Source organism: Amphibalanus amphitrite, unplaced genomic scaffold (genome assembly GCF_019059575.1).
Source record: "Amphibalanus amphitrite isolate SeventyFive unplaced genomic scaffold, NRLGWU_Aamphi_draft 000514F_arrow, whole genome shotgun sequence".
Lineage (NCBI taxonomy): Eukaryota > Metazoa > Arthropoda > Thecostraca > Balanomorpha > Balanidae > Amphibalanus > Amphibalanus amphitrite.
In genome coordinates this window covers 207,590-230,138 of record NW_024882008.1, presented here as the reverse complement: position 1 = coordinate 230,138, position 22,549 = coordinate 207,590, and the positions used below count along the sequence as shown (strand labels likewise).

Sequence of the window (22,549 nt, the reverse complement as noted above, 5' to 3'; positions counted from 1 at the left end):
ATTTGGTGAAACTTTTTTGGGGGTATAGCCCCCCGCAGCGTCCAAGACCGCCTTTCTTTATCTACCAATAGGATTTGGAGGAATCGGGAGGATTTTTGTAACTTATCTGGAGGATTACAGCCTTCCCCATCTGGCAGCACTGGGGCGCAGCTCAGTGTCAACGTGACGAAACAAGCCGACCCGAAATGGGACGCACCGGACGACAAAACAAGGGGCGACGGGGAGATAAATGCTGGCAAATTTTCACCAGCAACTGCCGGACGTGGACACTAAGCAGTCAGCAGTAAGCATTGTGACTGATGACTCAATCAATGGACAAAATGTTACAACAGTCAAGAATGTGACAGAAGGCGCAACCAACGATGATTAGCGGCACAACGCAATGGGGTTGGGAACTCGATTTTTTAAGAATGCATGAAAATGATCAAACTATTTTCACAGAATTTATGGTGCATACCATTGCCTCATAAAATCAATAAGCTGAGAGAAATGGGGGAAGAAAGATAGGAAACTTGTTTTGAAAAGTTCTTGAAAAAAGATGCTCTTGATGCTGTTACGTCACATGTCACCTTCTGCGGTTGACAAATAATGGCGCATCTGGCGCACCACAGATTACATGTTATATCAATGGGTGAAAGATGTTGTTTGCTTCACTCAGGGGGCGTCGAAGTCTAGTTCCTACCAAACTGGCACTCCCATGCCTACGTCACCACGAGGACGCCCGAGGGCATTTACATGTTGAAGATAGGGAAATTGCCATAGTTTAGAGCCGCCTGGAGGGCAACCTTGAGATAGATGATAATGTAAATGTGTGCTAATATGATCATCAACATGTTATTTATCCAAATCCAGGGCCAATTAATCGATATCTTGTCACGTTTTCCAGTGGTGATGCGCTAACTTTCGTGGTTCTTGCAGCCAATAAGGGTGCTTCATAGTGCGATTCAGCCGCATTATCGACTTTAATGCCATAAACCGCCACGGAACATATGATTTGCAGCTCCCTGGCGTGATAGCTGCCAGTAGGGCTCCGGAGTTGGAGTCATGAAGTCGGTCGGAGTTGACAGTTCTGACCTGAGTCGTCGAGTCGGAGTCAGAGTCGATTTTAAAAGCAGGAGTCTGAGTCAGTCACCGAAATTCGATCCCCTCCGCAGACCTATCAGGGTTCCGTAGTCGGAGTTGTAGTCGGTCCGAATGGACAGTTCTGACCAGAGTCAGAGTCAGAGTCGATTTTGAAAGCCAGAGTCGGAGTCGGAGTCACCAAAAATCCATTGCCTCCGCAGACCTGCTAGGGCTGTGGAGTCAGAGTCGGTCAGAGCCAACATTTGAAATCAAAGTCATAGTTGATTTTTGAAAGTCTGAGTCAGAGTCGGAGTCATCAAGAAACCCATGGACGATCCGCAGTGCCATGCAGTAAGGGCGCTGCCGATCGATGCTCTGAATTGCCAATGATTTATGAATTGAATGAATAGATGGCAATAAATTAGGTACCTTCTATTATTCATCCCTTGCCACTTGGAGGACTTACTTTCAGTAGAAAAAGACGCATTATTTGTTTGTTTATTTATTGACAAATATTTTTTGAGCAGTAAGGGATACAGACACAAAACACAATTATAGCACCTCGCTGGTGCAAATCATTGCTAGATAGATACTGAAATGTGTTGCCATTGAAGAATCTACTGATTTTCCTGGCGGCTCTCGTTTTCAAGTAACAAATGGTCTTGTAAGATCTCTTGATTGCTCACCGTCTGGCGTCTAGTTCAAAGGTTTTCTGAAAGCTAATCAAACGTTACCATGGCTGCTCTTGATGGCATAGCGCTTGCTGGTTCTGGGTTCTTAATTGGTGGTTCTTGCGTCTGATCCTGTTGCTTCATCTTCCATCACATCACATTAAATTTCTAATGGAACAGACACTTCTACCTTTTATTTCACAATCAGTCGACTTGTATTTACCCATGTGGCCTGCTGGCCCTTTTATTTCCACGATAGAATCTACCAATTATTGAAAAAGCCTCGGATAAAAAAGCAAGAAAAGTATGTCAAGTTAAATAATTGCGACGGTCCTAGAAAACCAGATAAAAATATCAAAAAGCTTGTCCATCTCACTTCCCTCACTTCATAACAAAAAAACACGCAGCAAAACATGCGAAAGAGTCCTTAGCAACGCCTTAGCAACGTACTTGTCTGAAGTGCGCAATATGTGTCGCATCTGGAAAATTTAGTAGCTACTTGATTATTCAACTAGAGTTGGACTATATAAGCTAGGCTTTTATATAGAAAATAAGTGTTTGCTTATTGAATTTATCGCAACTGGTTGCTTAACTTCAAAATAATGATTTATTACAGAAAAAGCTTGTTTGCGACATATTTGTAAAGAAACAACGGAAATAGCTTTGACTCGTACGCTATTCTAGTACATTTTTGGTAGAAAACTTCGTCCAACCTTATGTTTTAGGGCCTTGGCTTCACTCTGCCATTCGCGCTGTTTTTAACTTTAAATTATGCTAAAACATTTACGGATGAAATGTTCAGTGTCAAAAATTGATGTGTCTGCCGTGTACTATATTCCCACTTAACATGAGCGCGTGATAAACATTTTATGTACCTCGAATTTTCAAATGATAAAGATGATGAATCGGAGGATGCTGAAAAGCAAAAGCTCATTCCAATATTTGGACTACTTTACGATTAAAATGTTTACATTCCTGTCATCTTATTGATCATTTATTTGTTCTTTTTTATGAAAATAACTTAAGGCGTTGAGAACCGATTTAATTTCTATCTACCGTGCCTTAACTTACCAGCAACAGCAATCTATCTACGCCCTACGGTGGCAAGGGAGACTGTGAAAGAAGCGTAAGATGGATTCTAAACAATTCTTTTGTGATATACTGAAGGGCAAAGTGCAGAGAAGAGCGTACAAGTCCTGTTTTGTGCCAGGCTGTTGCAGTAGCACTTATGAAACTCCGAAAACGATCTTCGTTCATGTCCCGAACAACATTACCCTGTGAGGAGATGATCGTCTGCAATAGCAGGAAGAGCTGATGCAAGTACTTTGAAATCCACTATCAAGTCGGTGCTATTGTTGTAATGATCACTGTGAGGTGAGATATTTTGTGCAAGGGCTGAGTGTAATGCCCAGGAAATGACCTCCATTCGCCCCCTGACCGGTCAGGGTTATAAAATTTGAGTGGATGGCGGTCCGTTTGGGGTTCAGATGTCAATTGTATTTTGTTACTGTCAAACAATACATGTTATGCTGGCAGCGAATGTGTGTAACGTCGTTTTTCGAAACAGAAGTTAGAACTGTAACGGCAGAGTGCTTGCTGGTCTCATCGTAAGTATTGTAAGTGTTGTAAGCAAAAGCATTGTCAATATTGTAAGTATTGTGAGCATTGATGTATGGTAGATATCACCTCACATGATCTCGGCTCAGATAACCCTCTCCGGTGTCCCTGTCAGTAAATGGCACCTGGATCATTACAGATAAGATAATTTGTCATAATTCTTAAAGAATTGGGTGGTTTTGGCTCGTTTACTCGAGGTGCAGGTCGCATTTCAATACTTTTCCAATAGGCTTGCAATGTAAAGGTCACGACTCTGACCTAACCTCAGGTCACAGATCAAAAATTCTGAGATATACAAACGACACATACTGCAGGTACTGTTTTGAAGGGGTTCCGGACAAAAAGTCAAATGCTAAAAGGTAAAAGGATGATTAGTCAACAGACATTACGTCAAAAGCAAGAAGTCAAAAATCTTAAAAGTCAACAGGTAAAAGGTCAACAAAGAGGGAAGTCAAAAGACAAAAAGTCAAAACGGACTAAAAGTCAAAAGATAAAAAGTGAAATTGCCAAAAAGTCAACGAACAAAAAGTCAACTAGCATAGAAGTCAAAAGACAAAAAGTCAAATGGACATAAGGTCAAAAGACAAAAAGTAAAAACGGCAAAAAGTCAAATTGCCAAAAAGTAAAAAGGACAAAAGTCGAAAGACAAAAAGTGAACAGGACATAAAGTCAAAATCCAAAAAACCAAAAGGACAGAAAGTCAAAAGGACAAAAAGTCAAAAAACAACAAGTCAACCGGGCATGAAGTCAACATAAAAAGTCAAAAGGACAAAAAGTCAAAATCCAAAAAGTCAAAAGGGACAATAAGTTAAAAGGACATAAAGTCAAAATCAAAAAGTCAAAAGGTCAAAAAGTCAAAAAGACATATCGTCAAAGTTCAAAACGTCAAAAGGACAAAAAGTCAAAAGGTCAAAAAGTCAAAAGGACAAAAAGTGAAGAGGACTAAAGTCAAAAGACGAAAAGTCAAAAACTCAAAACTCCATCAGAGCCAGACACGGCCCGCCCCGTCCACTGATCTCATCTGCCTGCCCTGTATAACGCGACCACTGCCACCGGGCACCGACCGCAGGCCACCCACGTCAGGAGCAAACAGCGAAAACCTGAACGGCTCGAACCAGGGCTCGAGCCGCGTTTTCACTATCGGTCGGCCTTGGAGAGGGTCGCTCTTCCACTGAGCTACTGGGGCGGGCATCTTTAACCTCGGAGTAGTTTCTACGTTTTTATGCTTCCCGTGTGTACATTAACCCTCGCCCTGGCAGAAAAAGTTATATGCGAAAAACTTTTGACCTGTTTTTAGCAAAATTTTTACATTTATACCCCCTCAAAAACCCCCTAAATATTGATCTAGAGCAACCAAATTTGCACAGGAGCGAGAACTCCAGGGAGGGGGCCCACCTACCGGCCAAATTTGGTGTTTCTAGGTGCCATAGGAGCCAATCGCGAGGGGGGTCGCATCAACCCCCCCCTGCCAGGCCGTGTTATGAAAAATGCCCTGCCAGGGCGAGGGTTAAAAAATCAATGACCTATATATTTTTACTTTACTATACTGTCGATGCCATTGCTGCCATAAAAATTAATAAAATAAGCAAATCAATAAATAAAAATTAGAAAACGTTATATACAGAGATTAACACACAAAACCATGTATTATTAAAACACATTTTGCCGATAACAGTGTCGGGCGAACAATGACACGAACAGAACAGTAGGCACGTAGTCTTTGGGAGCTGCTCCCAGTGCCTCGCGTTGGCACAACAAATGTTTTAATCTTGGCTGCGATGAAGTGCATCATGCACTTTTTTAACGGAGCATTGACAACGGCAATGCCCATATCAGAATCGGGGTGCAAGCGCATGTACTGTATCACAACTTCGATGAAAACACCCACGCTTATCACTCTGCAGTCTGCACCACGCTGCCACTCAGCTTACATTGTGTAGTTGTGAGCGACAGCCCGCAGAAACTCAAGTGTTGTCAAGTGCCCTCCGTCCCTTCGGTCCACCAGCCTCGTCAGCCTCTCGGCCAGCTTGGCCCACTGGGGCTTTTGGTTGCGCGGGAGCGCCCCGGCCACCACCCGGTCAATCTCACCCCGCCAGTGGTCCTCCTCCTGACGCAGCCGTTGCAGGAGGCGGTAGATGTTGGGACTCGCACAGTCCACCACACCCCTAAACCTCCTGTGCCAGCCTTCGATGTTGTTCGTCGTTCTTGCCAGTCCCGCCGCCGTTCTATCGTGCTGATTCCATAGTTCCGGCTTGAATGTTGCTCGACGCCCCTCATCAGCATCTCCGACGTATGTGGCGTTGAAGTATGCTGTCAATGGTAGAGTTTCTGGTGGTAGGATCCCCAGCAGGAACATGAAACTGTCCGGGACTTCAGCGGCCGGCAGGAATGCGAGCGCAGGGATGGTGCGGACCTGAAGGTAAGACAATGTTCAGAAGCACGAATGCACTAACTTGTCTTGCGGCCTCATTTTACATTCACTTTGCTGACATTTATGTTTTTTACCATAGTAAACAAGATACTGATAGTTCTAAAAAAAAACTACCATGTGGAGCAGTAATGTTAACGTTTTCATAACGAATTCAATGTCAGGTTAAAACCAGATCGATTAAGCTGACGATCAGGATAAATTTAGCTAAAATAGACTTCGCATGAGAAATCACGAGACGAGCAAAAATAAGCCTAATGACGTCATTTTCTATCATAACTGTGCACATGGAATTTTTTATTTAGATTTATCAATGTCAATCAATGTCAACGTCATATGCATTGCAAAATCATTTTAACCCTCGCCGGCACAGGGGGGTGATGCAACCCCCCTAAGGTTTTTCGCAAATAATTCGCGTAAAAAGCGGCCGATCGCGACGAAACTTTCAGTACCCTCGCATTGATCAATTTTACACCTACCCTGAAAATTTCATGACCCTGACCCAAATGACCTTTGACCTGTGACCTACTTTCCGAGACCATGTTTGGCCGGAATCGCGACTCGGCGTATGTCGGCTCGCATTAGCCGCGCGTTTGCAAGCTTTTCGTGGTTTAAAAACGTTCAAACATGTGATTTGATGTTGCTCCCATGCATTAGAGTGGATGTCAAGGTCACCTGAAGGTCAGGTCAGGTCATTGACCTTTGGTGACCTCGGTTCACTTTTTCCAGTTTTATATGTTTTTAAGCTAGTTTTTGGAGCTGATTTCGAATTTAGCAACCATTTGAACGTTTATGAAGTAGTTTTGGTGGCTTCGTAACATGTTACGAAGCTGTTAGGGGCGGTTGGCACGTATTACGAATACCCGTCACGACCCCTACCGGTTGACCTGACCTGACCTGACCCGACCTGATCTAAATGCTTAAAGACATCATCTCTGATCAAAAATAACACGATATTCGTGATCAGCACCACGGAAAACCTCATAGCAGCCACACTTTACGACATTCTAACAGGTCCCGATTTTCCCGATTTTCGGGTCATTGACCTGACCTGGAAGGTCACCCGATGACCTAGGACCTTAAAATTGGATGTCATAGGCTTCCTCTCGTGACGGGCAACACGCTCGTTTTTTTCCGCGAAGCTCTAAATGAGGTAATGCACAAATAAATCTGAGAATCTGAGAATCTAGCTCGATCAGGGGTCAAACGCGAGGGGGGTCATACCAACCCCCCCCCCTTGTGCCGTCGAAGGACGCAAAATGGCCTGTGCCGGTGAGGGTTAATGAAGAAAACGAGCGAGGTGAGGGGGTGTGTTGAGAGATCATGAACAAAGTTGATGTCAGAAAGCTAAAATGAAGGTATCCCACCATAAGAGCGAAGTCAGCATCTGTTGCGTACAGACGTGCGAGGCCGAGCTCTTGTGTCTTGCGCCACACCGCCTGGCTGAAGTGAAAAAAGCATAGCGACCGTTCCTTTTCGGGGAACACTTCTTCAAACGCCTGCAGCGCCGCCATCTCCAAATCTGTGATGACCGTTCCTGTCAGGTCAGTGCCGGGGTATCTCAGCAGAAGCCTCTCGCGGAGCGCCAGAAACATCCTCACGTATGTGTTACGGGACTTGTTCGGCAGCAGCGCGTACGCGCAGGGAACGATCCTGTCGTGGACTGTGGCATGTACTGTGTATAGCTGCGTGAAGATACCAGGAGCCACCTGAAACGTGCCATCTGCTCCCCAGTGGGGGGACTGCGATAGGTTACGGAGACCCCAGTCACTAGCAAAGATGAGCATGCGTGGTCCTGGTTCGTCTCTGCTGTCGTAGATCAAAAAGTTCTCTGGCGGGCATCCTGGTCGTCCAATCGTGAAGCAATCGTCTTCTCTCAGCTCCAACTCATCTGCCGTCAGAGGCTGGGCAGGAGTACCGTGCGCTTGGGTGCGATAGCGCCTGACGTTTCGCCTGCTGTCAGCTGCCTTCGGCATGTCTGTACGTGCTGCGCGACTCATGCCCATCTCAGCCTCGACACATATAACCGAAATAGGCTCAACTGTTTCCATTGCACGCTTCTTCATCTCAGCCCTCGCCTTTGCCCGTTCTATGATAGAAGGATTTGGCGCATGTGAGTGGCTTTTTGTTGGGGTGACCACGCCGTTTTCCACCACCGCTCTTCCCTTGCAGCTTTTCGACGTTTTCTGGCTGCACTTCATGTAAATCGTGTCACCCCTGGCGCTATCTTGCGTGTAGAAGTATCCCTCATGGCTGATTCTTCTCTTCTTCGTACCCTCTATGACCTCCATCTCAGGACGCGACGGATGACAGAGAACTGCAACAAAACGGAACACCATTTATTATTATAACGTAAGGATGTATTATTAATTCTGTAAAAAGTTTTCACAAAAAAAAATCTGACCTCGTGTGACATTGGGTGAGCTCAATGCCAATGGTAGGCAGGTTAAGTTTGTAGGTCATGAAGCGCAAATGGGTCTTAATTATAGATTTTGACTCGCTCCTGTGGGAGGACACGGGAATGCGGGGTCGGGGACTCCCCGGGCCGGCGCCTGAGCGAGCAGGTGGCCGACGACGGCGGGGTTTCCCCTGCCCGGCTCGCGGCCGACTGCGCCGGTCACGCGGCGCCGGGGCGGCAGCTGGCCGACTGCGCCGCGAATCCCACCAACCGGCCGCCGATTAGCATCAAGGAAGGGCAGTGCGGGCCGCGGAGTGGTAACAGGAAACGACTATGAATTAGACGTTAGAACAGGTAGGCGCTACTTAAGCGAACGAACGAATAAATAGAGAAAAGAATAGATAATAGGCAAGCGCCACAAATTTAAACGCACGAGCGCACCTCCGAAACGGAAGAAAATTAAAATTTACATATTTAATTGGCTGTGGAGAGTGGAGTAGCAGATTAAATATCCGAGATATAACACTGAAATAAAAATATCGCTATTTTTAAAAAGTCGCCGTGACGTCACAAGCAAGTTATTCGCGATTATCTTGGCTTCTAGATGTCCGACCGACAGGGGACAGACATCAAATCCATCCCAATTTGTATGGCCAATCCAATTTAGCCATGCGATAAATACTTAAACGATTAGAGTTCGTTTTTTTTAGTTTGCCCCTCCCTGTAACGTCTTCTTGAACACAGCACGAGAATTGCTAGCTGAATTACTGAGAAAACTGGTTGGCGCACATTGTATTGGAGATATGAATAATATTCTCAAAATCAGTTTTGAACACCAACGATGTAACGTTAATGTTAAACGCCGTGCAATTTGTTTATTAGTTCGGACATAATTCTTGAGAAGTCGTCTATCACTGTGGGGCTGTAGGTATGGGCAAATACGAGCTATGAGTCTGTGAAATAATAAGTAAATTTGATGAAACTGATCGCCTGTGAAATCTGGTGAAATCAATGTGCGCCAACCAGTTGTCTCAGTAATTCAGGTCGCAATTCTCGTGCTGTGTTCAAAAAGACGTTTACAGTGAGGGGCAAACTTAAAAAAAGAGCGAACTATAGGTAGAACACGAAAACCAGAAACCGATTCGCGAGAACGATGGGCTACGGACGAGTACTAATTAGTATTTATTTGCCACATGCCACGTAGTTAAACAAGTACCAAGCATGTATTAAGTGCTATGGCAAGTAATAAGTACTAAAGTAAGTTTCAATTGCTTGGCAAATGAATCGAAATACTTTGGCAAGTACCAAAAGTACATTAGCAAGTAACACTCACCTCACTCTCCACCACCTCTCTCCACGACCGGCCGCTCAGTCACCACACGCCTTCCTCCTGCGCGCCCGCTTAGTCGGCTGAGTACTGACCAGTGGGTCAGCCCACGCCCACCGCTGTCACTGCCGGCCGGCCGACTGAACGGCAACTGCATGACCCATGTCGCACCCACCCACCCCCACCCCACCCGCCACCGTCTCCCGTTTCCGGCCATCTTCTGTGTCTCTGCCTTGCCTGCCCCCAGAGCGGGATCTCGAAGCGTGGGAACGTTGAGCGTCTGGCCGCCGCCATTATTTCGCCGGGTGCGGCAGCGGCAGATCTATTCCATGGATTATATGCATGTTTATACTTTTTGAAATCGTCGTGTCATTCTACATCCATCAGTCTTCGTCCCATCTCGATGCGACTTTTCGTTCTCATGTTTTATCTCGTGGCGTTTACACTTTCCCCGCCCTCACCCCCTCACCCCTACGTCGAGCTCGGATCGCATTCCAATTTCCACGGCGCTCAGGCAGGGAATTCCCACGTCAGGCGGCCGGGCATAATTCTGCACCGTGTAACGGGAGATTCGTCGTGTTGTTTACATGCATGTGTATACTTTTTGGAATCGCCAAAGTATTCTGCATCCACCAGTTCTGATCCCATTTCGCTGTGACGTCTGGTTCTCAAGCTAAAAATCGTCACAACCCGCCCGTCACTCTCCCTGACGCCACGGCCCACGCCGTCTGTCGCCCAGCATGAGAGATATCAGTTGTCGTTTTGCTGTATCGATACGAAAGGTTCGGTTGTTTCAAATTTCCTAATTGTGTAGGGAGACGTTTCTCATCAATTGATTCCGTCACGGGTTCTATAAGCGATTTCACACTTCCCCCTGCTGGAGGAATCGAAATCGGAAATCTACCAACATAATTTCATAGATTCATAAATAGGCGCGGGAACTGGGGGAGGGGGCAGTGGGGGAAGCTTGCCCCCACAGCTCTGCGGCCGTGGGGGCGGTGCCACTTTTCATGAGGCCAGGAACTGTTGGTCAGCTTGTCCTCCCCAAAAACGTGGGTCACAATATAACGGAAGAAAGCATGAAAGTGAAAAATCAACCTCTTTCACTGTCTCCGCAACTCATTTGGCAGATTAAAACCTTTATTCCAGGTTGCCAAAACGGCAGTTTCTTCACTCAGCTGAGACGGAATATCTCACTTTTTTGCAAAGATTTTCGTTTTTGTTTCGTTGAAAAGGCCAAGGTCTGAAAACTAAGTGGCCTAAAACCGATGAGAAAACTAGATTTGGGGGTAACCTAGGTTTATCTCCATTATGGTTCGCCCCCCCCCCCCCTCAGTCTGGAAGAAGTTTCCGCGCCACTGATCGAGATGCGATTGCTAAAAACACAATTTTCTTAGGACCTCGAAGCTGTGACTTCCAAAGAGAGGTGACAAGTATAGCGCATTGTGGCCACCAGTTACTGCCTCTCTCCTTCATCTTCGCCTCCGCCCTACGTATCCTTAACGGAACTGCCCCCCCCCCCTGCCACCAGCAGGCACATTACGCCAACTTTATATAGATAAGTTCACATTCCCAATATACTTTATAAAGCAAATTTAAAATAGGTAGGAGCGTTCTTATCTGTAGGGTCGGGGCGCGCACGGGGACGCGCCGAGACGCGCTATGCGGTGCAGCCGGCGCCCAACGGGTGGCGGCCGGGGATCAGGTGGCCCGGGGTGGGTCAGTCGCCGACCGGAGACGCGGGCTGCGGAGTGCTTGTACCGACTTAAGTTAAGGACTGCTGTTAAGGACTACTTTTTGCTGTTGACTACTTTTTGCGCACCTATTAATTATTTGCGTGTTGACTTTTTGTGTGTTGACTTTTAGCGTGTTGACTTTTAGCGTGTTGACTTTTAGCGTGTTGACTTTTAAGCATGTTGACTTTTAGTGTGTTGACTTTTAGCATGTTGACCTTTCGCGTGTTGACTTTTAGCGTGTTGACTTTAAGTACGTTGACTTTTCGTGTGTTGACTTTTGGTCTGTTGACTTTTAGCGTGTTGACTTTTAAGCATGTTGACTTTTAGCCTGTTGACTTTAAGCGTGTTGACTTTTAGCGTGTTGACTTTTAGCGTGTTGACTTTTAGCGTGTTGACTTTTAGCGTGTTGACTTTTAGGCGTGTTGACTTTTAGCGTCTTGACTTTTTGCGTGTTGACTTTTTGCGCGTTGACATTTTGCGTGTTGACTTTATGCGTGTTGACTTTTAGCCTGTTGACTTTTAGCGCGCTGACTTTTTGACATGTCGGCTTTTTGTCTCTTCGACATTATGTCTTTTGACTTCTTGCGTGTTGACTTTTAGCTTGTTGACTTCTGGCGTGTTGACTTTTTGGCAGGTTGACTTTTTGTTCATTTGACATTTTGTCCTTTGACTTCTTGCGATGTTGACTTTTTGTCTGTTGACTTAATGTCCTTTGACTTTTTATCCGTTTACTTTTAACGTTTTGACTTTTCATCCGGGAATCGTTTTGAAGACTTGATGAGAGGAAATAACTTCGTGAAAAACTCAAGCTCTGACGTGTTTGCAAACTTTTCTGAGGTGGGGTCAACAAACCCGCTCTGGTTACCTGACCTGACCTGACCCGGCATTTTTTTTTTTGCTGAGATGTGCGCAATGAGCATTTAGGAAAAGTCACCAAATATGAGCTGAATGTCTCGCGGCGTTTGGCAATTGTACAAGAAAATCCTGAAAGGTCTCCCCGTCCGAAATAGGGTTAATGTGTATATGAAGAGTTGCAGATGCCAAACATACCCAGATCTAAGACTGCAGTTCCCAGCGCCGCTGCAACGTTTTTAAAAAAAAACATACATAGGACATACAAACATGTTTATTTGCACCTGTTTTGGATAATAGCAACTCATGGCGCCATCACCCGCGATAACTGTTAGGATTTGAGATATATTTTTATTTAGGCCATTAGTTTGGCTGTAATGTTTATTAATATTAGTTGGGCGGAGTTTGGTAGTTTTTTATTTAACTTGTGGTATGTTGTGCTGATTGCGGGTTGTTCAAACCTTTCAAATGTAAGGACCTGATTGAACTCAACCCTACCCCTACACTACCCTACATACGACTGGACGCTTTCCAAGCCCACAAGCATCACGACGCCGAGATGGAATGTAGCCGAGAAATCACCCTCGCCATCTGCTCTAGAGCTAATCGTGTGGGGCGGCGTGTGGGGCGCCGCTTAGCCTATGGGGGTGCACTTCTAGTGGATGGGGGACGGGGGTGCACCTGCACCCCTTTCATATGGAAAGTTACTTCCCTGATTACAGCTCCCCCTAATCAGGGAACGGCCAGCAAACGAAGGAACTATTTCTGGATGACAGGCGAATAACCGCTCACGCAAGGAGCGGAGCTCCGCCCCGTCCAAAGTGGCCAACAAAGCAGAGACAGAGGCAGCATCACATCTTCCATCGAAGAACTGGTTTCAGGCTTGGAAGATGAGCTCCATCTTTGCATCCGAGTCGGTGCTGTCAGGAATCAGCTGGTCTAATGGAGTGAGAGTAGTGAGACGACTAGCTATTGTATCAGAGCTGCCTGGTCTTCGTAGCATTTGCACCGATTCTTCTCGATCGGACTCTGAATTCTGTCCCTCCTGCGTATTACTTGAGGCATTGCTATGTAGCTAAGTCTTTGGCAGAGTTTCATTATCCATGCTTTGCAAACAGTGCCATAACAACGCAGTTAATTAATCACCAAGCTTCTTTGTAAGTTCCAATACAGTTGAATCGCACGCGATTTGAGTGCAAAAATCAAGAAAAGTGCCAACTTGTTCCCGTAAAATATTTTGAATATTGACCTAAAAAAATGAGTAATTTCCAGATAAAATAACAGCGAAATAAGTTTTCGCTTGCCAATAAAACTCACAGATATTGAAGCTCCATTATTAAAGGAACATTTTAGTATATGCCATTCTTGATAAAACTTCTTAGCCACGCAATACCAGCGCAAAATAAAGAGACACTGAAAACACGACCAATCACTCCGATTTACCATAGGAAAATAGCATATTTACGTCTGGACAACGAGTTGCGGGGAAAAGTGCTGATTGTGTTGCAGTTTTAGGAGCCGGTGATTAGGCTGGATTTTTGGGTTACTTTTTCGTTCCGATTCATGTATTTCATAGTGTTTGGCTTTTGAATCTTTTAGTTCTTTCAGATAAATATTACTTGTCTTACAACTTTTGTAAAAACGTTTCATTTTTTTATAAGCCGACGTTCAGAGTCCTAAAAATACATCAGCACTACAATCATTGTAAACAAACAAATGGAGCACCACTTGGCTCTGTTCCAAGGCCATTTTTTAGTTTATCTGGTGGTTTTCTTGCTCTTGTACGTCGTTTTGTTGGATGTTTTGAATCCCTCAAGATTGACTTATATCATATTTAAGAAGCATGTTGACTGAAAACAATCTGAAGTATCCAGGAGGCTGACAGAGGTCCTGACTACTGAGCAATTTCAATATCAATATCAAGTTGAACAAGTCAAGAAATTTTGGTTGATTAACGCAAGTTGATCGGGCTCATGTATCAGCAAGAAAAAGTAAAATTAAAAGAGCTTATTGTCCAAAAAGAAGCTATAATATTGCAGACCTTGGAGCAATACTGAAGAGCACGCTGAGCAGGATCATGCCAGAAAATGTTGACTGATGAGCGCATATTGATGTATTGGTATGAATATTGAATTATAACTTACAACAGCAAGATAAATTAGTGCTAACTATCAAGTTAAAATCTAGAATGAATGGACTTGGGCAGTTTTACTATGCTTAGATGTTATGCAGAAATGTGCATCAGGTACTCAGTGTCTGGCAAATGAAACATGCGATCATTCCATTGCTACTGGAGGAGAAAGCTTGGATCACTAAATCCACTTAATGTTGATTATGATGTTAATCATCATCACTGTATTTCTTGAAAAAAGGATTGTAGTAAAATTGTCAATGTGACAATCCATGCAACGATGTGATCATACTATGTGTTCATAGTCATTCGTGATAGTCATTATTGGTCCAATATACAATGGCAAAGCTCTCAGTCTCAGCGTTTCTTCCTGTGGATGGCCAGCAGTGACTCAGAGCTTAGAAGTATTAGTTTTCTTCACAGGGCTGGGATAAAAAGTACTGAGGGTAATCTTCCACCAAGGAACTCTACTTTGACATGGTATGAGATGTGGGCACAAGTAGTTAGGTGCTCAGTTCCTATAGTCAGTACTCAGTAGTTGTGTATGTTTAGTCGGGTTAGCTTAGATCAGATTGTTAGTTTTTTAATTTGCCAAATGTCCATAAAAATGTGACCTGAGCAATGAGCATACCTGAACCTGACTAACCTGACAGCTGACCTAACCTCAATCATCACACATATTTGCAGCCTACCCAAGACCTGCATGGCAGTAGCACCCAGTTATAAGTAGGTACTCACCCTAACTCAATCTTACCTGCTAACCTTCAACTTGCCAAAAGTTAGCTCACATTGCCAAGCTGTGTCCAGGGAAACAGTCAACTGAGGAACTGGCTCATTGGGTGGCTGGTGTGAGTCTGTGCATTTTAAGTGTTTCTTCTCTGAAGCTGCTCTGCACTTCTGTATGTCATGTTAGATGCTCAGAAAATGTGGGAAATGATTACTAAGCTACTTTAGTGCTTTGTTAATGCTCGAGACATGAACAAGTACAGATCCTGCAGGGTACAGCTATGAGTAAGGTGCTAGGTGAGTATGTTATGTGAATGTGCTGTTCCCTGTTTGACCGTAAGTATACAAACAGGCACAGGGTCACAGTTGTATTCAATCTCCACATAAACATACAACAAAAAGGGCCATATAGCCTAACTCCGAACACACCACAAGTAACTTAAGCCTTTGAAGGCACAAAAATGTTTTGATTAACATGACAGGTTTACAATATATCCTCCGTCCTTGGGGGATCTTGCTGCCAAGTTGAGGTATGATGACTGAACTTCAGGATTGATCAACCTTTCCTTAGCCACTGCTTATATACGAGAAAGACCAAATGCTTGTTTGTTTTGATTTACAGGACATGTATACAATATATCCTCTGTCCTTGGGGGATCTTGCTGCGAAGTTGAGGTACGATGACTGAACTTCAGGATTGATCAACCTTTTCTTAGCCACTGCTTATAAACGAGAAAGACCAAATGCTTGTTTGTAAACTGCGTTGAAAATTTACTGACGCTTATTCGCTTCATATTTTGTAACAAACGCGCTAAAACTGCAATATCACAGCACTATATGCTTCTTGACAAAATGCAATAATATTGAAAATTTAGCCCTGATGGCATTCGTTCTTGGTGGAAACGTAATTACAAAATATTTTGTAGTAACTATTAAATTCCGGCCGAAAACAGTGCACGGTTTAAAAAAGAATCATTGCAATGACGGTCCATTCTTGCGGTCCTGAAATCGACACTATTTCCGGCCTCTCCAACGCAACTCGTTGTCCAGACGTAAATATGCAGGAAAATACATAGAAAATGTATGTCTCAACTGCGCCAAATATACAGACAGTTATATACCTACATGTGACGTCATGATTAGCCCGACCAATCAGAAGCAAGTTGTTTTCAGCCACAAATAATTAATTTCTGAACTAACTAGGCATTTTTTTAACAAAGTGATTTTAAATTAAATCATTAAAAATTCTGAGCTTTTTTATTTTACCAAAACATACAGAGCATGCAGATAGGTCCCAACCCTATTATCGGTCAATTCAGGTTAGGTTGATAATTTCAGGCCACACACATTCATTCACATTTCGTCGTTGACAATAGGTCATATCAAGTTCTAACGGACTTATTCAGTATGGATGCATCGTCATACACGAACACTTTTGGAGAGACCAACCGCCCGTGCCCTTCTGTTGGTGATAGTGAGATGTTTCCCGTGTTGCGGTCTGTCATAACTTATGTGCAGGACGCAACGTGGTCACATGAACATACAGGCGCCGGTGAAATAGTGAAATGGTGCTGCCGTGGGAGCAGTTCCCAACACGGAAGTCAACGAGCTCGTGACACACCAGGGTGCTTTCAATTCCATCCGTACGCCACATTACTGTCACGAAAGAACGGCGGGCTTCACGTTGCAAGTTTATTACATGCACAAGATTCGGACAAGGAACAGCACGTAACACATTGATAAAACTATTACTTCAAAATTTGGTAACGGATAAACATACCAGTTGGCGCTAAATTGAGCCCTTTATACAAAATCAGTTTGCTGCCGCCGAAGTTTGAACAACATTGCAGTGCTATGCAAAATAATGAAACCCACGCACATATACACAAAGCTGGCCTGCATTCCTATTTCCTAGTTTACGGAAGTTCAATAAAGGTCAATACAAGGCGAGATAAGTTATACTAAGCCAGCACGAAACACATCCATCTGCGCTTCTCATATCACTACAGATCAGACTGCACCATGCTCTTCAAAAAACATCATAAGCGCACGACAAATAGACGCTCAATACAGGCTGCTGTGCGAACCAAAGAGAGCCATCAAAGCTTCAGAAGTTCCGACACGTCTCAACAATCATACAAACACGGGATTACATTGATAAATTTGGACGCCACTCAGAATAGTATTGCCGCATCAGGTGCAGTGGGAGCCGACCGCACAAGTACTGTATCGATTCGTCGATCGCCCACGCCCGGCCGCTGTCGAAGGGACGACCGCTCCGTGCCGTCAGACAGAGCGCTGCGCAGTTGGGCTAGCGCTGCACGCGGCACGCCGAGACACCCACCGCGCTACCGTTGTGGCCGCGCACTACGCCCTTGTGTCTCACAACAACCTCCCAGCCGCTGTAACACGCACACACACACAAAGTACGCCGCTGAAACAAAGCCTCGTGAAGCGGTGGCTGGCGCGCAGTGTCCGACAGGCATGCAGGCCACAGACCGGCTCTATTGCCTCGCTCAGACTGAGCGACAGCAGGTCTTTACTCGGATTCACGATGCTGGCTTTCAAGGTCGCGCTCGGGCGCCGCAGACACAGCAATCGACTGGAATTGGCGACCCCGGGTATCGGCGACGCGTGCGGCCGACATAGACACCGAGCGCCCCCACCGCAGGAGAGGGGCGGCGCGCGGCGGGTTAAATGCCCTGCGGTGACGGAAACGGTGCGGTGCATACAATCACTCCCTGTATATATCATATTACTGAGAAGCCAGCAGTTAACATTAACTCGCTAGTCAGGCGGAGAATGTGCAGGGACAGGTACTGTGCCCATTAAGTTTGCGCGCGGAACGCAAATATGTATAACAATTCACGTACACATTGGCGGACTGTAATGCACGACTGAGGGCCAACATTAACGACCAATAAGCCAACTGATACGGGCGCTACACCACGACATCCACGGGAACGTCTAGATACCGGGTAAGCACTGTGAGCTATCTACGACTGGCCGCGGGCGGCGGCCTTACCTGCTGGTCTCGGGCGAGCCGGCCGGGCGGGCGGGCGCGCCGTCTAGCGTGGCCGGCCCGGGATGGGCGGCGGTCCTCCGACGCGGGTGGGCTGCAGCGGCGGCGGCAGGCCCTGGCGGCCGCCGGGTCGGGACGGGATGGCCGGCGCCGGCCGCCCGGTCAACGGGGCCGGCCGCGCGGCCGTGGGTGGTGGCGCGCGCCGCGTGGCCGGCCCGACACCACCTCCACCGCTGCCGCTGCTGCTGCTGGTCGAGTTGGCCCAGTCGATGTTGACGGCGGCGGAGGCGGGCGCCGCCGAGCACGCCAGCTGCGCGTTGCTGATGATGCGCAGCGCCTCCTTGCAGGCGTGGTACATGCGCAGCATCTCCTCCCGTTTGGCAGCCTCCTCCGCCGACTCCTCCATCATGCTGGCCTGGTCGCCGCTGGCGTACAGGTGCGCCAGCAGCTCGCCCATGATGAACGTCTTGCACTGGTTGATCATCATGTGCATGATGGTCTTGGGCACCAGGTCGCGGGTCGTCTTGGTGACGATACGCATGTAGCTGTCGACTAGGTTACGGATCGTCTCCACTTGTCGCTCAAGCGCCGGGTCGAGCGAGGTGGCCTGGTCATCGCTGCCGCTGGACTCGCCGTTGGCTGCCGACGCCTTCTCTGGGTAGACGCCAGCGCGCAGGAACGACGCCTTCCACGAGTCCAGCTCCTCTGAGGTCTCCGTGCTCAGCTCTAGCTGCTTGTGGTCCTTGTAGACGTTGCGGCCGTCGGGCGAGAAGAGAGCGAACGCTGAGCGGCGCGACATGAAGCCGCCCTCGACATCACGCAGCTTCAGGTTATCCAGCGGCAGCATGTACTTTTTGTCACGCTCCTCCTCGTCCTTGAACCAGCTGAGGCTCTCGGACGTCAGCACGAACCAGTAGTCGCGCGAGCCGCCGCGCATGATGCCCAGGTTGCTGATGCACAGCCAGCCTTTGCGGATCACCTGGTTGCCCAGCTTGCGGCCGGTCTTGTTGGCATTCTCCGTCTGAGACTGGGCATTGGCGAAACCGATGAAGTCCTCGTGGTTGGTGTTCATGTAGGCGAGCTCACAGTCTATGAGCAGGATCAGCTGCCGCTTCAGCTCAGACTCTCGCTCGCGAATGAAGGTGCAGATGATGCGCTCGGCCTCATCGCGCAGGCGCGGGTAGCGCGCCATCTTGTCTGTACATGAGCGCACCACGTTCGTGAGCTCCTGCACCACCAGATCGACGCACTTGAGGCTGGGCTCCTTCAGCCGCTCGATCTGTTTCTTGACGATGGCGTCGAAGGCCATGTCGGGCGTGAAGAGACCGACGCGGATGCCGTGGATGTTCTGGATCGCGAAGGCGATCTCCTTGCGCAGCTCTTTCTCGTCGAACTCCATCTTCACGATCTCGAACGGGAAACGCTCGTGGAAGAGCCGGTTGATCTTGGCGCCGCCCGACAGCTCAGCCGTGTTGATGCGACCGTCGCCTTTTCCGGAGCCTTCGATGGAGCGGTCAAAGTCCGCCTGCAGCTGCTGGATCATCTGCAGCATCGCCTTCGTCTTGATGCTGGGATCGTCCGGTCGGAAGTGCTTGTACTCCTCCACTTCCTTCTCCATGCTCAGGAGCTGCTTCTGCAGCTTGTCCCTGAGGGATGGCAGCGTCTCTCTGATGTGGTTTGACAGCTGCTGGTTCAGCACTCTCTGCAGATAGGGAGTGCCCATACGATCTGCCATTGATCTGTAGGCTGGGTGGCTCAAGAAGAACTTTCTCTCTGCTGCAATGGCTGCCTTGATGTCCTTACGACCTTCAATGTCTCTCTGGCTGCGGTTTACCACACCAACATACCCTCGTCTCAGTGGGAGAGTCCGGTTCTCCAGAATATCCTTGGCATCAGTTCCATCATCCATCAGGTCAAGTTTGGTTATGACACCAATGGTCCGCATTCCATCTGGGTCCACCTCACGTGCCAGCTTCAGGGCATCACTGATTGCAAGATCCTGGTTGGCTGGGGTGACAGCAAGCACAAGGCAGTTGGGCTTTGTGATGAACTGCATGATCATGTTCCTGATTTGCTCCTCAATGTCTTTTGGCTGATCACCCACAGGCACTCTGGTCATGCCTGGCAGATCTATCAACGTCAAGTTTAGGACATGAGGTGAGAACACTCTCAGATTGATAGGGACACTACTGATTCCCTTGTTGCTGCCAGTGACTCGGTCTGTCTCAGCCTCTATCTCCCTTCTGATATCATCAAAATTTGGGAACTGCTGGCCCTTGAGATGCAAGAACTCTCCGTACTCAACAGGGTGGTTGATGAGCTGGAGCACCAGGGGTCGCCTCGTCACAATGCCTGAGCCACGAGGGAGAAAATCTTGACCAACAAAGTTCTCCAGCACAGATGACTTTCCTGCACTTTGGCCACCAACTACTGCTATTTGTGGCAAATCCAGCTGCATACTAACACCCATTTGAGAGAATGCATCTTGTAGCTGATTTACAATGCCAATCAGGCTTTCCATTCCACTATTTCCAGCCATGTTGATGTTCTCTTCTTGTGCAGCTGATCTTAGACTGACAAAGATAACTTACAAGTAAGAACTTATCTGTCAGTGAGAATATCTGAGATCTTCAAAAATATATATCAAATTCGAACAAAGAGAATTCTTCCTTCACCGTCCCAGCGATGCAAAAATATCATTTAATACAGTCACCTGCTGTAACGTGCTTGAAGTCGGGCTCCACCCCAAGAAGTCAGCCAACAACTTATTCCAATAGAAAAACGCCAAGTGTTCGTTGATTATTGATATGTCAGGCCTTCAGTTCTTAAAAACAGCCTTGACACACGTAAGCGCTCTAATAATCACTCGTTTTCCTTCATTTTATTGACCAACACACCCACTCGCCTCCGCGCCGCTCGACGTCGCTCAACACACTATCAAGGATTACGAAATTATCGGCATCTAACAATACAATCGTTCCACAGAATCTGGTGACGTCATCTTAACGGGACGGGCGGGGAATCACGGATGACTCAAAATCGCCCAAGGCCCTATATAGAAGGTATGCTCATTAGGCCGAACCAGCGATTTCCGTGACGTCACAGGTACGAAGGGTCGGACGGCTGTAATGCAATCCTATGGAAAATGACCCAACTTTAGGGCTCTCCCACATAGCTGGCAACCTCGACACTAAGGTAAAAGTTATATCACATAAAAGCTCAAATCAAGACGAACAAGAAACCTATCTGACGTTTTTACGTATTACTAACGGCTTAGACTCTATTCAAGTATATTCAGAGCTCTGCATTACCTCACTTTTTCTGCCGTCAATGCCACTACAAATGTCTAGTCGGCGCACGTGCGCTTGTCGAGCGGGGACCACCAGTCGGGCGATTCAGAGCTGCCGCCCAATCAGAACGCCGCAATGCCGTGACGTCATTGGTCGCACACGACACGTTACGGAGATAGGGATGAGACAGTCCTGAAAATCGCCAGCGAAACCTCAGCGGAAGAAGCACTTCACCTACCATTTTCATATTACAACACAGACGCACGCCACGGATGATCGTAATTAGCGTGAAGGCTGGGCGTACGAATGGTAGTGATCAATCAACACATCTTTTTAGCGAGCTCGGATTACGACAAAGTAGCGGGAGCCGGGAGGGGGATCGACGCTGCAGCACCAGCAGTACCTCCCTACTTCAGTGCTCCGGCCTCAGTATGGATAAGTATGATGATGATCATTGATCACCACATGATCACGACCTGAATGGGCCTTGTATGCCTCCACGCCTCCATACGAAGCCAGTTCAAGCTGATCGTTCTGACCCCACGTTCTAACCATGGATTAGGTATTCCTGGATCGGACACTCCGCCGATTTTCCGACCACCCGGCGGCGGCGGCGGATTTCCCGACGGCGAGGGCGCTGGCGTCATTTTAGCATTGCGGGCTATGGGCGGAGCGTGTCTTTTTGTATACTTTTGTCGTTTATTACTTACCTATAACCGATTTTGATGATTTTTTTTGTGAACCAGGTAGAACAAGTACTGAGGAATGTCATGGAAGTATTATTTTCCCAGTTTTGATTTCAGAAGTTGCTTAAATTCTGCTGACAAGTGACGGTTCGTGATTACAGCCGAAGAGCCAATGTTGGAATAAAGTTAAGTTTTATGCGATAACATGAAAATAAGTTAACATTTGTATTAAATCATCAATAGGAACTTGTTCGACTGCCGAGGAACGATGATATTTGATGATAAATTGCATCAGCAAGTCAAGAATACCGGCTTAGTTTATGGGCATCAGGTAATGATTCCGTATGTGATAGTGACTAAATGGAGCCATAATAATGATAAGAAAGGACTAGAAATTATGTTTGAAGTGTCTGAAATTGTGTCTTGTGAGCTAAAGTTCGCTAATTTCGCCCTCCATTACCGCGTTTTTAGCACGCAAGCCGGTGCGGCGGCCGCCGGCGCACTCGCCGCCGATGTTTCGGAGCTCCGCCACCAGGGCGGCCGCTTGGTCGCCGGCGCTAGTGTTGGGGAATAGGGAGTGTCCTATCCAGGAATACTTCATCC

At 46.9% G+C, this 22,549-nt stretch overlaps 2 protein-coding genes across 3 annotated transcripts; both read right to left on the bottom strand.

The window, feature by feature from the left end:
* Nucleotides 1–5,172: 5,172 nt before the first annotated feature.
* LOC122393069 lies at nucleotides 5,173–9,635 on the bottom strand. Of its 2 annotated transcripts, none has more exons than XM_043388673.1 (3): nucleotides 9,510–9,635; nucleotides 7,146–8,095; nucleotides 5,173–5,763 (listed from the first exon to the last, which is right to left on the bottom strand). In XM_043388673.1, the coding sequence occupies exons 2-3, from the start codon at nucleotides 8,067–8,069 to the stop codon at nucleotides 5,278–5,280; spliced, it is 1,410 nt and encodes a 469-aa protein (XP_043244608.1). In that variant the 5' UTR covers nucleotides 8,070–8,095; nucleotides 9,510–9,635; the 3' UTR covers nucleotides 5,173–5,277. The 2 variants fall into 2 exon arrangements, with proteins under 2 accessions (XP_043244608.1, XP_043244609.1); XM_043388674.1 differs by having other exon boundaries at nucleotides 5,173–5,660.
* A 6,991-nt stretch (nucleotides 9,636–16,626) lies between these two features.
* On the bottom strand, nucleotides 16,627–20,911 carry LOC122393068 (dynamin-like). Its single transcript, XM_043388672.1, has one exon. It carries the CDS (start codon nucleotides 20,507–20,509, stop codon nucleotides 18,017–18,019), a length of 2,493 nt encoding a protein of 830 aa, XP_043244607.1. The 5' UTR covers nucleotides 20,510–20,911; the 3' UTR covers nucleotides 16,627–18,016.
* Nucleotides 20,912–22,549: the final 1,638 nt, after the last annotated feature.